Source organism: Anas platyrhynchos, chromosome 5, assembly GCF_047663525.1.
Source record: "Anas platyrhynchos isolate ZD024472 breed Pekin duck chromosome 5, IASCAAS_PekinDuck_T2T, whole genome shotgun sequence".
In the NCBI taxonomy this organism is placed as follows: domain Eukaryota; kingdom Metazoa; phylum Chordata; class Aves; order Anseriformes; family Anatidae; genus Anas; species Anas platyrhynchos.
This window is the reverse complement of record NC_092591.1, coordinates 37,952,462-37,966,774: the sequence shown is the minus strand read 5'-3', so window position 1 is coordinate 37,966,774 and position 14,313 is coordinate 37,952,462. Positions and strand designations below refer to the sequence as shown.

The 14,313-nt window shown below is 43.3% G+C and overlaps 2 protein-coding genes across 3 annotated transcripts in view; one reads left to right on the top strand and one right to left on the bottom strand.

The window, feature by feature from the left end:
* The first annotated feature begins 344 nt into the window (after window positions 1–344).
* PIGH (phosphatidylinositol glycan anchor biosynthesis class H) lies at window positions 345–7,205 on the top strand. Its single transcript, XM_027457986.3, has 4 exons — window positions 345–618; window positions 2,221–2,430; window positions 4,543–4,626; window positions 6,774–7,205. The coding sequence occupies exons 1-4, from the start codon at window positions 397–399 to the stop codon at window positions 6,873–6,875; spliced, it is 618 nt and encodes a 205-aa protein (XP_027313787.2). The 5' UTR covers window positions 345–396; the 3' UTR covers window positions 6,876–7,205.
* Window positions 7,206–10,085: 2,880 nt separating this feature from the next.
* The window catches only part of PLEKHH1 (pleckstrin homology, MyTH4 and FERM domain containing H1), a 48,679-nt gene continuing 44,451 nt past the window's right edge, over window positions 10,086–14,313 (bottom strand). For both annotated transcript variants that reach the window (XM_072038845.1, XM_027457963.3), the window contains exons 28-29: window positions 13,707–13,853; window positions 10,086–13,391 (exon numbers count right to left, since the gene is read on the bottom strand). In XM_072038845.1, the coding sequence (XP_071894946.1) occupies window positions 13,215–13,391; window positions 13,707–13,853 (324 nt within the window). In that variant the 3' untranslated portion in view covers window positions 10,086–13,214. The remainder of the gene's footprint in view (window positions 13,392–13,706; window positions 13,854–14,313) is intronic.

Sequence of the window (14,313 nt, the reverse complement as noted above, 5' to 3'; positions counted from 1 at the left end):
AGAGTCAGTAAGTCTGGATGCAAAGCCAAGCCTCCAATTCCTTATGTGCTGAGATGGCAAGGACCCAGAAAGCACTGCTTTAAGCTGCTGAGAAAGCATCACTGAACAAAAATAAATAAATAAATAAAATAAAGCCTGTATGTAAGGATGCACGGACAAGAACAGGCAGGGCAACGTCTGTGTAGCAGGAATGTTAAAGGCAATAGATGACCCCCCCGCCCGCTTCACGGCGGTGTGGTGGCACGGGAGCCCCGCGGCCCGGAGGTGCCGGGAGGTGCGGGCGAGGCGCCCGCTGGCGGCGCTGCGGGGCCGGGCGCTGCCCGCCGCCTCTCCCCGCCCCTTCCCTTCCCTTCTCCCCGTCCCCTCCGCGCCGGCGGAAGCGGGGCGCACCGCGGCATGGAGGCGGGCAGCTGCAGGCCGCCGCCTGGGTGCCCCCCTGGCGTGGAGGAGCGGCCGTTCCGCTCGGCCTCGGGGGAGCCCCTGGCGCTGCGGCGCCGGCAGCACAGCGCCTCCTGCCGGGAGCTGGCGCTGCGCCGGCCCCGCCTGCAGCTCCGCTCCCTCAGCGCCGTCACCTCCGCCGTCTGGCTGGCGGCCTACGGCGTCTTCGTGCTCAGCGAGGTACGAGGCCGGCAGCACCCGAGCCCCAGGGGCGGCCCCCGGCGGTCCTTGCGTCCCGCCGGCGGGTGTTTGTTTGGTACAGGACGGGAGGTGATGGGGGAGGCGAGCGAGCGCCAGGTGGACGGCCTGGGGTTGTGCTGAGGGAGCCAAACCGTCGCGCTGCCGCCTCTCGCTGCTGTTGGTCAGACCATGGCAGCACAGACTGCAGAAGCAGCCGAGAAACGCTCAAGTGCTGGCTCCGGTACCTGATCCATATTATTTGACCCATATTAGCACAGAAGGACCAACTGCCAGGCGTAGACCTGTTGGTTAAACTCAGTAGCCTGACTCCAAAAGCTTGACTGTGACCAACAGTATGGCACTTCTGTTTTCTCAGTAATCTTCTCAGGAATGAAGGCAGGGATGGAGATGTGAGTCATGTGGCAGTAATTCTAATATGAAGAGGTGGTTCACTATTTTCTAACAGGAAGTGAAGCTGTTTTCAAGTCTTACTTGTTACAAAAACATACATCCCAGGGGTTACCAACCACCACCTTCCTCCTTGGTTTTACATGTGATCATGAATCTCATATGCAACTACAGTCCTTCCTTTCTGCCAGGAAAGGAGATCCGAATGTCTGTTTCTCTGTGGATTTCAATGCCTGTGATTTGTTACTGCTTTTTTTTTCCATGGTGACAAACCTTGGGAGAAATCCTGTATCCTTTCTCTTTGAATGTGGACATGGCATTTTTACCTCACATGGTGATATAGGCACAGCTTGAGTGGTAGAGCTGTGCAGTTCTGGTCCTTTAGGAAGTGTCAGTTTCAACTTCAGTCCATAGGTATGTGGCCTTGAGCTCTCGCAAACACGTCCCAGAAATAGGTTGCAGATTGAGGATCCTTAGGATTTATTACCAGGTCTTCAGATGGCTTACAGTTGCTGACCTACTGATGAAAGATGACTATGAAACTTACATAGCATTAGATTTACATATTATTTTATGAAACAGCAGTCCAAAGACTACAGCGTGCAAAAGACAATTTGTCCTTAGACAAAAGACAGGAGAAAGCAGATATCCTCTGGCTTGGTATTTAAGGCAGGAAGAGAGAGAAAGTTTTAATAAGTTTAGACTCACAGTATATTAGAAGAAAACTTGGATCTCCTACGTAGGCCTAGGCTAGTGCTTTTGGTAAAAGATTCTTCTTCCCTCCTGAGATGCCATCCTTAATTCCAGTAAACATTTAACACCATTTCTCTGTCAGTGATGTTATCACTATAGCTGTTTGTATAATATGCTGTCATTGCTTTATATAATTGCTTTGGGTTGAGATTTTTGTGCTAGCTTTACAAGGGAATAATTTCTTCTTGCTGATTTCAATTTCAGCTCCCAGTTCTTTCAGACCATTCCATGAAGACTGATGTTTAGTGATGTAAATCTCATTACGCATATAGCAGCCAGCCTTTCGAATAAACAGACTCACCTACATAAAACCTGCTTTGTAAATGTAGCCTTAATATTATGTTTTACTATGCAGTGTGGTGTTTTTTTGTTTGTTATGTTTTGTCTAAAGCCACATAATTGTAAGACCAAAGTTCTGTCTTTGCTTGGCTTGTGTTACAGAATAGTATGGTGCTTTCTGGTGCTATATTCATCACGCTGATTGGCCTGATCATCTACCTGCACTTTGTGAAAATTGACCAGGAATCTCTGTTGGTCATCGGCTCACTTGGCATTCAGTTGACTTCGTCCTATGCTTCAGGGAAGGAGAGCACAACCTTCATTGAGATGAGTCGAGTCAAGGACGTGGTTATCAATGAAGCCATCTATATGGTAATCAGTGTTTCTTGTGTATCTGTGGGCACACTCACATCAAGTGTATTTTCACAAGAGTGGTTTATCAGGGCAATTAAACATAGCAGCATCCATAGCTTTACTGACGTCAGGAGCTTTGATTCAGATTTCTCTCTTTATTCTATCGTCTTTTCTCCTGCCTTTATTCTATCATCTTTTCTCCTGCCTTTAAAGGAAAACTTCAGCAAGTAGCCTCAACAAGTCAGATCCATCCCTTAGATAATGCCACTGGCACTGAGCTAGTCATTTTAGTTCTTTGTATTATATTGTACTGATGCTGATGCCTAACTGCTGATGCCTAATGCTGATGCCTAATTCTATAGCAGTCTAGAGGGAGGTAAGAAGATAGACAAGAATAAGAGATTATTTTGTCCCATCTTGGGGGTAAACTGCCAGTCTCCTATGGAAGAGCAGACCTTACCCTTTTATCATGCATGTGTTCTTTTCAGGTTAAAAATTTAGTAGAGAAAGAAAACAACAACAACAACAACAAACACGGAATTATTTTCTTACTGAGTGAAGGGAGGAGAGCTATACATAAAAATGTGTAGATTTGAGTGTGGCTTGTGGTGACTGGGAAATGGCATATACATTGCACCGAGCTGCTTGCATTGGTGGGAAGGTAGAAGGCAGTAATTTGCATAATATGCTGAAGCAGGTAGTGATAATCATAAAACCATCTGAGCCTAGAGTCATCTTCTCCTAGTCTTACCTGGAAAAGAGATGTTTTAACAAAAAAACTTTCCAAAATTGGCTTCATACATCAGCCAATCTGTGTGGGAATAGTCAATCCTGTACTGCAGCTTGTCTGTAATCTAAATGTTTTACTTAGTTGCTTTCTGTTAACGGACTTCCGTAGCCGAAACTGAATTTAAATATAGTCTCTGTCTTCGGATCTGTTTTACTTTCTTCACAATAAATTGCATGTCATAACCAGACAGCGAAATGCACTGAACCCCTTGGATTGGAAGGTGCATTTTGCACAACCACCGTTAACTGTTGAGTAAGCGTTTCTGAAGAACTATAATGAAGAACTAAGAAATGTTAGGCAGGAAATCTTAACAGGACTTCAGGCTGCCTGAGTGAGGACACTACTGGATTTCTTTAGAGATCTTTCTTTCAAAAACTAAAAACATTGGATCGTGCCTGGCTTGCAAAAAAAGATGCCAGCCAGTGAGATGTTTCTCCCCCAAAGTATTTTTAGCTACATTTCTTTCTCCTCTGCACTTTCCGAAATCAGTGTTTTTCCAACTAATTTGAGCGAGACCTGTCTTCTTGGAAGTACAGTCTGTGAAGACCACTTGGAGATTAGCATAGATTCATATAAAGTTTTCTTGCAAAAGGAGACAAAGGTGATGTTGAGCTCCTTTTCTTTCTCTTTATTGGCAAGGGGGCAGAAAAGCCTTTGCACTTCTTTCATATTTTTTTTTTGTTTGTTTATTTAAGACTTGCTGGGCTGCACTATCATCATTGTTTTGTTCAAATACAGTTATGAAGAACTGAGGTCACTCACACTGTCACTGATGTGTGTGAAGTTGCTGTAGATGAAAACAAATTCTTACTAAGTCCCCACAATCTTCAACATGTTCCAACATTGTGTAACTTCTTACAAAGGCAAAACAGATAATTAGCAAAATGGTATGCATCAAAAAAGCATAAGAGAAAAGCATTGTCAGCAGGAATGTGTAGATCCTGTGGTGGCTTTCTTTTTTTTTTTTTTTTTTTTTTCCCCTGTATATTTTGTTGTTCTCAAATAGATTTGGGAGAAGAATGGTTTTGGAGAAGGGATGGGTTTTCTGAAAATCTGACTGCTACTTTTACAATTAAAACTGAGAAGTCCATAGGGCAAAACCACTCTTATATTTTTAAGGCTGAACACAAATAGGAAAAAAAGAGAAGGAGTCTGATTGCAAGCTTCTTCGTACATAATTTTGAAGCAAAAATATTTACCCTTGTGAAACACAGATGTTTCTGCCAATTTATCCTTAGAAAATTTTGCACGCTTCGTTCATCCCAATGAGTTGAAACAGGTCCTCTTTCTGTGATAACTCCAGGCACTCTCAAACTTCAATTATTTTGTTTGTCTTGTAGCAAAAAGTTATCTATTACCTGTGCATCCTCCTGAAGGACCCTCAGGATCCTCAGGGAGTATCTGAGGTTGTTCCACTCTTTCAGGTGAGTCTAACTGAATAATGGAGAAGTCCAAATCTGTGGTTTGTGTGTGTACCAGATGTCTGCATGTATCTTTGTTCCCCTACATGTAGCCGATCACAGTTGCCTTTCCTTGACTGGTGGGTCTTAGAGCAGTGTGCAGCGTGTGGTATTACAAGTCTCACAGAACGAAATACCAGGGAAAGAACAGGGAGCTGTCTAATTCTGAACCTAACCAGCAGCCTGCATGAACTAGAAGTCTGGCTCACATAGGGTACTGAGGACTTGCACAGCTTCTTATGCATTCTCATGCTCAGCGTTACCTTCGTAGCTGTAGCACTGTGCTGTAGTTGATTTTTCTCTCAGCTCTCTGTGCCAAAAGATCTCATAAAAACCTTCTTGGTTTACAATAACTTCCCTTATCACACTCATTGACAAAGATCACAGTACAAGCTGTGAGCAATTTGCTTAATGTATAATAACTTGTTTGCTTTACCGTTACCGTCTTTCCTTTCTCTTCTCTTGCTAACCTTTTCTGACTGTTCATAATCACATTTTTGGGATGGAATTTCATTCTGCCTGTGTGTGCCTAACACAACAGTCCCCTGGTCCTTGAGGGGCAGTAAGCTATACAGATGTACCTCACATCTTAGACTGCTGATGTTGTGTTTATAGCCCCTCCTGTCCTTCTTAATTTGCCCACTGCTGGTGAATATCAGTTCGTAATCCACATCCAGTTTATGACTGGATGCAGTTAGTCTTCAGTTAAATACTTACAGGTGCAAATGGACTGATCCATTGATTAGTGCTGCTAACTCAGTCCAACAGTTGTGAAGATATTTCCTAACGATGGATAGTATAAATTTCACACAGAGCCAACGGAGTAAAACGGATTTGCTGGAAGTCTACAACCATTGAATTCCAGGCATTCAGGAACCTGGTTTTCATTATACATGCTCCTTTTCAGCTCCAGAGGGACTGCCTGACACTAGTGTGTTTTTTTATTATTATTATTTATTTATTTTTCCCTAGCTCAACTCTGAACAGTGTTATATCCCTGGCAGTATCTTAATATTGGCAGAGTTGTTACCACCAGCAAAGGAGGTACAGAAAGCTGCGTCAGTTTGCAGTTCATTAACTGTCAGTAATTCTCACTTTAAAGTGCAAGTTAGAACGTTACTTAGTCTTGAAGGAGCAGTAATTAGTAACTTTATCGCATCTCCTTTGTTGGGTTTTTGTTCCTCTAAGGTACGTCAGCCTTCAAAAGTACAATTTGCCGTGTCACTGAGCCCAGGAGCACTTCTGTGCTGAGTTGACCTATTGTTCTCTTAAGCAACACTTGCAAGGAGAGGCGTTTGATGGACTTTACACATTAGTGCTGTTTTGGGAGCTCAAAAGTCATGGGACCATAGGGACTGTGGGCCTGGGAAACTTTCACCTCTTTGTTGGTTTTAATCTGGTCCAGGTTAGAAGTGATGAAAAACCATTATACTTTGACCACCATTCCCTTGTTTGTGTGAACTGATGTTCTCAGTTAACCTTCAGTTGTCCTCTTGCTGACAGTACTAGCAGAGGCCAAGGGCCAGGTGTCTAAGCTCCCTGTCCTGAAGGTAGATTTTTGAGGAGTAGGTCTTTTAGAGTGTTGGATTAGTGCACAGAAATCTACTGTTTTGTAGGTCTCCAGAGGGAGTACAGCCTTGTAGATAGGTTAGTGGGTTGGAAGGTGTGGATTACCTTCCATACTGTCACTGTATGTTATGAGTTGAGAAAGGAAGTGATTTCTGATTTGGTGAGAGACTGAGGCTAACTGCAGAATGGTGCTGCATGTTTTGACCCGACAGCTTCAGGGACTGGCATTTTTTTTATCATAGAGCACGTGTGGCTTGTGCAATGGCTTTGCATTTCTTTATCAATGGCTTACATCAAACATCTCCTGGAATTTGATGAATTCTCAATGAACATGTAAAAAGGAAATCTATTCTCTGTTGTCTTAAGGTGAGATAATAAAGCTAATCAACTATAGATACCTTGCTGTTGCTTTCCTTCTACATGCATGCTTCTGATTTTTGGCTTTGTGTCAGCTGTCTCCACATTCTTTTATCTACCTGACAAATCTCACTGTTTTACACCCCATTCAGAGCCTGTTCTCTGTTGTTTGATGTGATTTCTAGAGCTCCCAGCCACGTCTGGACTGCTTAATGGAAGTGTACAAAAGTTGTCAAGAAATCCTGGATCAGAGGAAAGAAGCTCCACAATCAAGTGGAATAAAGTAATAAAAAATAATCAAGGTGGAAAACTTGCTGCAGGACTTGGACAGATGCATGCAAAGCAAGCAACACTGACCCATGGCTTTTTTAAGTTAGAGGTTTACAATGTGGTGCAGCAGTAGAATGACGTTATGGGTAATAGTCTGCACAGACTCAGAGAGCTGTTATAGAAGGTGTCAGCTCAGGCACACAAGTGAACCTTGAAATTGGCTGCTGTGAAGAAAGGTGAGCAGAACTCTCTGGAAAATAAATATGGCAATGGGAGGCAAGAATATCCATCAAATGTTTAAATTTCTGTGGATCTGAGCATTCTGATAAACACATGGTGTAACCTTGTCCAGACTGACACAAACGTGGGCTTTTTTATTTTTTTTAATCCTTTCTTTGAAAAAAGCATATACCAGTCTAGAATATCAAAACTAAAGGGTCGGCTAGCACAGTAACTTCCTGATCAACAGGGGAATTTTAGAAAGAAAATGACAGAAAATTAAAATACACTGTTGCATTCAATTATGTTTATGGAAATAAACATAGGAGAGAATACTGTGGTTTCTTCAGGGATCTGCTTGAAAGAGTCCCATGGGATAGGACCCTAGAGAGAAGAGGGGACCAAGAAAGCTGATTAATATTCAAGGATCACCTCCTCCAAGCACAAGAATAGGTCATCCCATCCCAACAAGCAGGAAGTCAAGCAAAAATGCCAGGAGGCCTGCATGGATGAACAACTGCTCCCGGCAAAATTCAAACACCAGAAGGTGGAAGCAGGGAGAGGCAGGTAGCCTAGAAAGAATATAGAGACACTGTCTGAGCATGCAGAGATGTGGTTAGGAAAGCCAAAGCCTATGTGGAGTTGAATCTATTTAGGAATGTCAGAGACAGCAAAAAGGAAACCAGGAAACATTGGCCCACTGCTGAATGGCACAGGGGCAGGGTAACGCCTGGACATGGAAAAGAAGGGTGCTGAGTGCCTTCACCTCAGTCTGTACTAGCAAGATCAGCCTTCAGGAATGCCAGGCCCCAGATATCAGGGGACAGAAGGAAGACTTACCCTTGGTGGAAGAGGATAAGTTTAGATAACGCTTAAGCAACCTAGACACGTGTAAGTCCATGGGACCTGACGGGAGGCACCCACAAGTGCTGAGGGTGTTTGCTCATGACACACAGCTGTGAGGAGTGGCTGTTATGCCAGAGGTTTGTGCTGCCAACCAGAGGGACTTGGACAGGCTGGAGAGATGGGCACACAGGAACCTCCTGTAGTTCAACAAAGGGGAGTGCAAAGTCCTGCACCCAGGGAGGAATAACCCCATGCCATTCCTCCCCGTACATGCTGGGGCTGACCAGCTGGAAAGCAGCTTTGCAGAAAAGGACCTGGGGATCCTTATGGACACCGAGTGAGCAGGAGCCGGCAACATGGCCTTGCCACAAAACAAAAAAGGCTAACTGTGCTGGGCTGCGTGAGGAGGAGTGTAGCCAGCAGGTCACGGGTGGGCATCTCTGCCCTCTCCTCAGCACTGGTGAGGCCATGCCTGGGGTGCTGCATCCACTGCTGGGACCCCAGTATATGGACGTACTGGAGGGAGACGAGGAAAGGCCATGATTGTTATGGGGCTGGAGCGTGTGAGGAAAGGCTGCAAGAGCTGGGGCTGGTCAGCCTGGAAAAGGCTCAGGAGGGGAATCCTATAAGTGTATACAAGTGTATATATCTGAAGGGAGAGTGTAAAGAAGATGGAGACAGGCTTTTTCAGTGGTGCTTTGTGACAGAATACAAGGCAATGGGAACAAACTGAAACACAGGTGGTTCCACCTGAGTATCAGGAACATTTTTATCGTGTGGGTGGCTGAGCCCTGGAACAGGCTCTCTGTTCAGAGAGGTGCTGGAGTCCCTTGGAGATCTCCAAAAGCCACCTGGACGTGGCCCTGGGCACCCTGCTCTGGGTGGCCCTGCCTAAGCAGGGCTTGGACCAGGTGGGCTCCAGGGGCCCTGCCAGCCTCAGCCAACAGGGTGTCAATTGCTTTGAGATGATGAGGAAAATATGTTGTTGAAAATTATAATGCTATGTGAATAAAGTAGCTTCACTGAAACTAACTTAATATTGGAATATTCTTCTTAGTTGATGATTTAAAAGTTACTGTAACTTTTAACTGGTATTTTTCTATCCTTTTTTTTTTTTTTCCACAACTCCATAGTGATGTAACTGAGGCAACAGAAATGTTTGAAAAACAAGAGCAAAACCAGCAAGCTGGCAGGAGCCTTGGGCTTGTGCTTAATCTGCATACAGTGCTGTGCTATAAGTGTGCACATAATGTAGAATTAAAATGTGGTGATGCATCATTGCTGTGTTTTAAAGATACAGGTTAGCTCTTATCACTGGAGTATTTTGGTTGTCAAAGTGAAGGGCAGCAGCTTTGGGAGGCATCACTGGCTTTTGGTAACCCTGTCTAGCTACTTTTTTTGTGTGTTTTTGTTTCTCACAAATGCTTTAAATGTTGGAGTTTGCCAAAATTGTAAGTCCAGTTCTGCCGTAACACAAAGTTGTTGGGGGTGGGCTGAGTGTTCTCTCTCTGAAATTAGTGAAGCTGTACCCTGATGCAAACTGGTTGCAAGTCCTGGCAGAACTGGGGAAGCTGAGTGCTGGGGCAGGAGCAGAAACCAGCTCTCAACAACAGCAGCAGGCCCCAGGAATATGACTACAGTAGAGGTCCTTTGACTAACACTCCTGTGGCATACTTAGAGCTAGGTACAGAGCTGCTCAGGGGCCTGGTTTGGGCAGGTTGTGTTTCTTTGTGGGGGAGGGAAGGAGGAAATAGTAAAGAACCTCGAAGAGCATTACAGCAGCAGGAAGATGTGCTGAGCAGTGGGGAAAAGGTGTCAGAAGAGAAATAAGTCTTGGGCCTAAGAGTGTGCTGGGAACATTGCCTACACTGCAAAAATCCCATGAAGTCCTGTGAGTACAGAAGAAATGCAGGTGGAGCTGTATCACAGAAGTCTGGAAGATTGCTTTAGCCATCATTGGAAGGAGTGGACATCCAGTACCCATGGGAGTGCGCATCAGTGATCTGCTACAGCTGAGAGTCAGGACTTAAGAGTATGGCAGGTGTGCACCAGGTATGTGTCCGGATGCCAAACACAGGTTTTGCCCACATTTGTTTACATCAGGGCTACTTCGGCTTTTGAGATAAAGAGTTTCTTTCAATCTCAGAAGAAATACAACTTAATTCATGATAATTGCTTTTTATTAAGTACAGAAATCTCACAGTATCTCCAAGACAGTCTTTTACACACACACAGCAGTTAGGAAAACAAAGGCTTCAGTCATCTCACTCTATACTGTAGCAATAATCATTGCCAAAAGCATCGATTAAAATAAAAACCGTTTTCCCTATCAAAGAATCATACAAAATAGATACCTACACAGGTTTTTGTTTGTTTTAGAGTCAGGTAAGCTATAAATAGGAGGTATTGGAGTGGGGTGGTCCCTGAAATACTCAAGTATTAATGAATGTTTGTAAGAAAGGAAGAAAAAAAGTTCCATATGCCATGGTTGTAAATTTAAAGTGCAATTATGGCAGAAAATAATGAATTTCATGACAGCTCTTGCTTATTCAACATCTCTGCTCCATGTTTGCCCTGACACAAGTCCCTGAGGCTGTGAATGTTAGCAGCACAAGGTAAGTACAGCCTCTGAACAATGAACTGGAGGCTTTCATGCCTTGAGCATCCTCAGAACGGCTGACAATGAGTTGAGTTCAGCTCATTCTGAGGCAGCTCTATTACTGGCAGGACATAAGAAGCAGGCTGCCAAACACACCTCCACATCCCGGAGGAATTGTCTGTTGTATGTGACTATGTAAGGAGAAAGAACGCTATTTTTATTCAAACTTGTGTATCTATACTAAGATATAGAGAAAATGAGAATATAAGCTACTAACTGCTCTATGAGGATTTATTGTCACTTAGAAGTATCTAAGGAGAAAAAAAAAAAGACTAAGACAATACCTTCACAACATTATTTTTGGCTCAGAAAGCTTCTACCCTTTTCAGTAAATTCAAGGGATGGTCCTTAAATTCATGACAAGTGGGTATATTACAGTATGTGCAAATAGGTCTCTGTATACATAATCTGTTTCAAGTCTGTTTCCACAAACCACTTTTTTTGTTTGTTTTTAATATGCTGATAAGAGATTGTTTAGAATGATTTTGTGTGCCCCATGTTCTTCTAATTTGTGGCTTTCTACCCGCCATAAGTTTGAAACAAAAACTTCTTGCAGTATCAGCTCCACTGCGTGCATTAGTTGGATATTTGAGGGTTGGTGGCAAGTACTAGGAAGTTAAAAACACTGGTATGGTTGGTTTGTTCATTTGTGACTAGCTTTGGTTTGCCATTGCTGAATTCTTTATAATGGTTGGATTCACACCGTTTTAATTTGGGAAAGTTGCCCATGAATGCATAATTATTATGAAGTTGCACATGGTACTTTTGAAAGGGCAGTTCTTCTTCCTTAGCTTTGTAGAAGACTCATCAAAATAGTCAAACTCAAGCCAGATTTAGAGTTCTCAAGAGGCATGGCTGTTTCTCTTTCGTTTGTTTAAAATCCATTAGGCTTCCCAATCAGCACAAAGTCCTTTTGAAACAGATCAAAAAACACTCCTGTGGAAAATATGAAGAACAGTATTTGAGTGTTTATTTGCTATCTACCTCCTCCTTGACCTGGTAGCATGAAGGAAGCAGGAGTTTTAAAGGAACAGCTTCTGTGAAGTAAGAAGGGCAGAGGGGGTTTGAGAAGGTCTGTTCCAGTTGCTGAAAGACAGATAAAATGGCAAGGTTTGCTTGCCTTGTCTTCCTTTGTCTGAGATCATGTGCAGTTTCAAACACATCCCAAAGCATCTGTAACGGTGATTAAGGGAAAGTCTGGACATGCATGTTAGAGGAGCACGTGACACGTTCAGCCCTGCAGCAGAGATCTGACACATAGAACAGCGTCAGCTGTCGAAAACACATCCATTCTGCAGAAGCTAGGGCGTTGTCTGACACTGTTCCAGTCCCAATTGTTCTGAGACTTCAACATGCAAAGATGTCGGCTTTTCACCTTTATAAAGTTAAGGTTGAAAAAATTCTTATGTACCACTGAACTCTGTACTCCCTAGTTCAAGTCTTAAAATCACCCTTGACATGCATCAGAAGTCTTTTTGTCAGTTTAGTTCCTAATCCCTCTCAATAGCTTCTTCCTTTCTTTCATGTCTGGGGCAAGGACTTGGAAAGTCTCTGTCTTTGAATTTTGGCATCAGTTTCAGGGAGGAGTCAATGTAGCTTTAGGAAAAAATAAATTGTCTTGGTTATGTTAAGCAGTTGCATAAATACAGAGAGCTTTTTTTTTTTTTTTCCCAGAAACTACAATAGTTATCTTAATAGTTGTTCTGAGTGGCAGGAGTGAATTTCAACACCAGTCAAAACTACAATATGGCTATTCATAACCAGAGCATAGACATGGCTATGTCTAAACTACTTGGCCATCTATGTCTTATTAATCTTTACACTCTGGTAATAGCTTTTTCAGTGTGTGTCTAGTTTATGAGGAATTGACAGGCAACTCCTTATACAGGTAATAATCAGCAGGATGCACCCTTGTACTGGGTTCATGTCACATGCCACAGTATCCCAAAGCACCTGTTTTTAATTTTAATAGGACTGTGTGCTCAGCCCATTGCAGTCAAGTTCAAGCCTACACTACTCAAATCTGCCTTGCAGAGGTTCCAGTCTAATGCAGGTAAAGAGTGAACAAGTTAGTGACTGAGTTAGTGACTGCAAACAGAATATTATTGGAAATAGTGGAAATAATTGAAAGGGGCTGTGATGAGGAAAAGAGGTCACGAGGAGATGGAAGAGCTGGAACTGAGGTTCCAAGCGTAAGGTGCAGTGCAACAATCTAAAAGCAGGTGCAAAGCTGAAAATGGGAGGGATCAATGCAAACTGTATGTGCTTGTGAGCAAAGCTGTAACAGCTGGAGATGGAAGAAGAGTGGGTGCAAGGGAAGAGCAGGAGATGCAGTGTGACTGGAGCACTGTGCAGCAAAAGGACCTGAGGCGGGACATCTTGGATGGAGTGTGGCACAGAAAAGAAACTGCACAATCCCCAAGATCAACACTTCTGAGGAGAAAGAATACTGCCTCTACGCACGCTATGGAACTTTGTCTGTTGTCAAGGAAAAAGAATCAGAATCTGCATTAAAACAAGGTGTACAACTGGCAAAATCATAACAGTCTGCAAGTCAGTACACAGTAGTGTAAAAAGAAACAAAAGAAAAATCCACAAACAAAAAATCTCCAAAGTAATTTGGAATGAACCCTCAGAGCAGGGTGGGCCCCTTAGTGCTTCGAGGCTTGGAAGGAAAAAAGCACCGACTTTCAGTCTCCCAGAGCTTGTTAGCAGGTGTTGCGTTTCGGGAGGGTTGTGTAGAGGGTAGAAGTGAAGCTGTTGAACGGTAGTTAATATAGCTGGCAATAAGAAGTGTTGCTTCAACAATCTAGGGGGAAAAAGAAAATGATTAACTGTAAGTCAATTAGAGAGAAAAGTGCCCTTTGATTTTTAGAACCTATTGACTGCAAAACTTTTGCAAATGGCTGTGTCTCACATGGAGTTGTTCAGTTTTGGATTCAAGGTATGACTTTAAGAGTTGGGTGGAATAAGTCATTTGATTAAAGGTTCCACCTTGCAAGGGATTTCTTGAATGTACACAGCTTGTGCAGCAGCCAGAAGTACCAGTCCCTAGTGCTTGTACCAAATGCCCACCTGTGATGCAGCCAGCTGCAAAGGCACTGATCGTTCATTTTGTAATTACCTTTGGAATTGCCATTGCGAAAAGCAGTTTTTCTGTGCTGTTTTTTCCAGAACTCCTTTCTTTTATTTGACTGACTACAATCATGAAGTCATCTCGACAGCCTCCAAAGGTCAGCACAGAAGAGTATGAATAAGAGAGCTTCAAGTGCTGCAGAAACAGATAGTTGAAAAGAGTAATATTTCTGTAAAAGAAAAAACGGCCACCTCAAACTCATATATTTGCTATTTACGGCAAGAACTTCAGCTCTCCAGCAGCAATAGGTAATTGGCTGTAGAGGTAACAGCTGGCAGAGAAATCTCAAAAGAGAATTGCATTTCTAGGATTTTGCTAGCTTGCTTGATGCCCTGCTGCTTCAGAGCAATGGTGCACACTTTGCTATATCCCAGGTGGTAGTAAAGCACACACCGCTGGGGTTTTGCTGCTGTGGTTGTTTGCTGCCCATCAAAGGGACAGATAGCAGTTTCATGGAACCTTACCTTACACTGTAGCTGTAATTTTCCTTTGTTTATGTAGTGTTAAAACATAGCCCTCACTTCCCTCATTTCTGACTTCTACAAATTAACTTCTGGATCCAGCTGAAGTTAAAGACAAACTTTTACTGACTTTA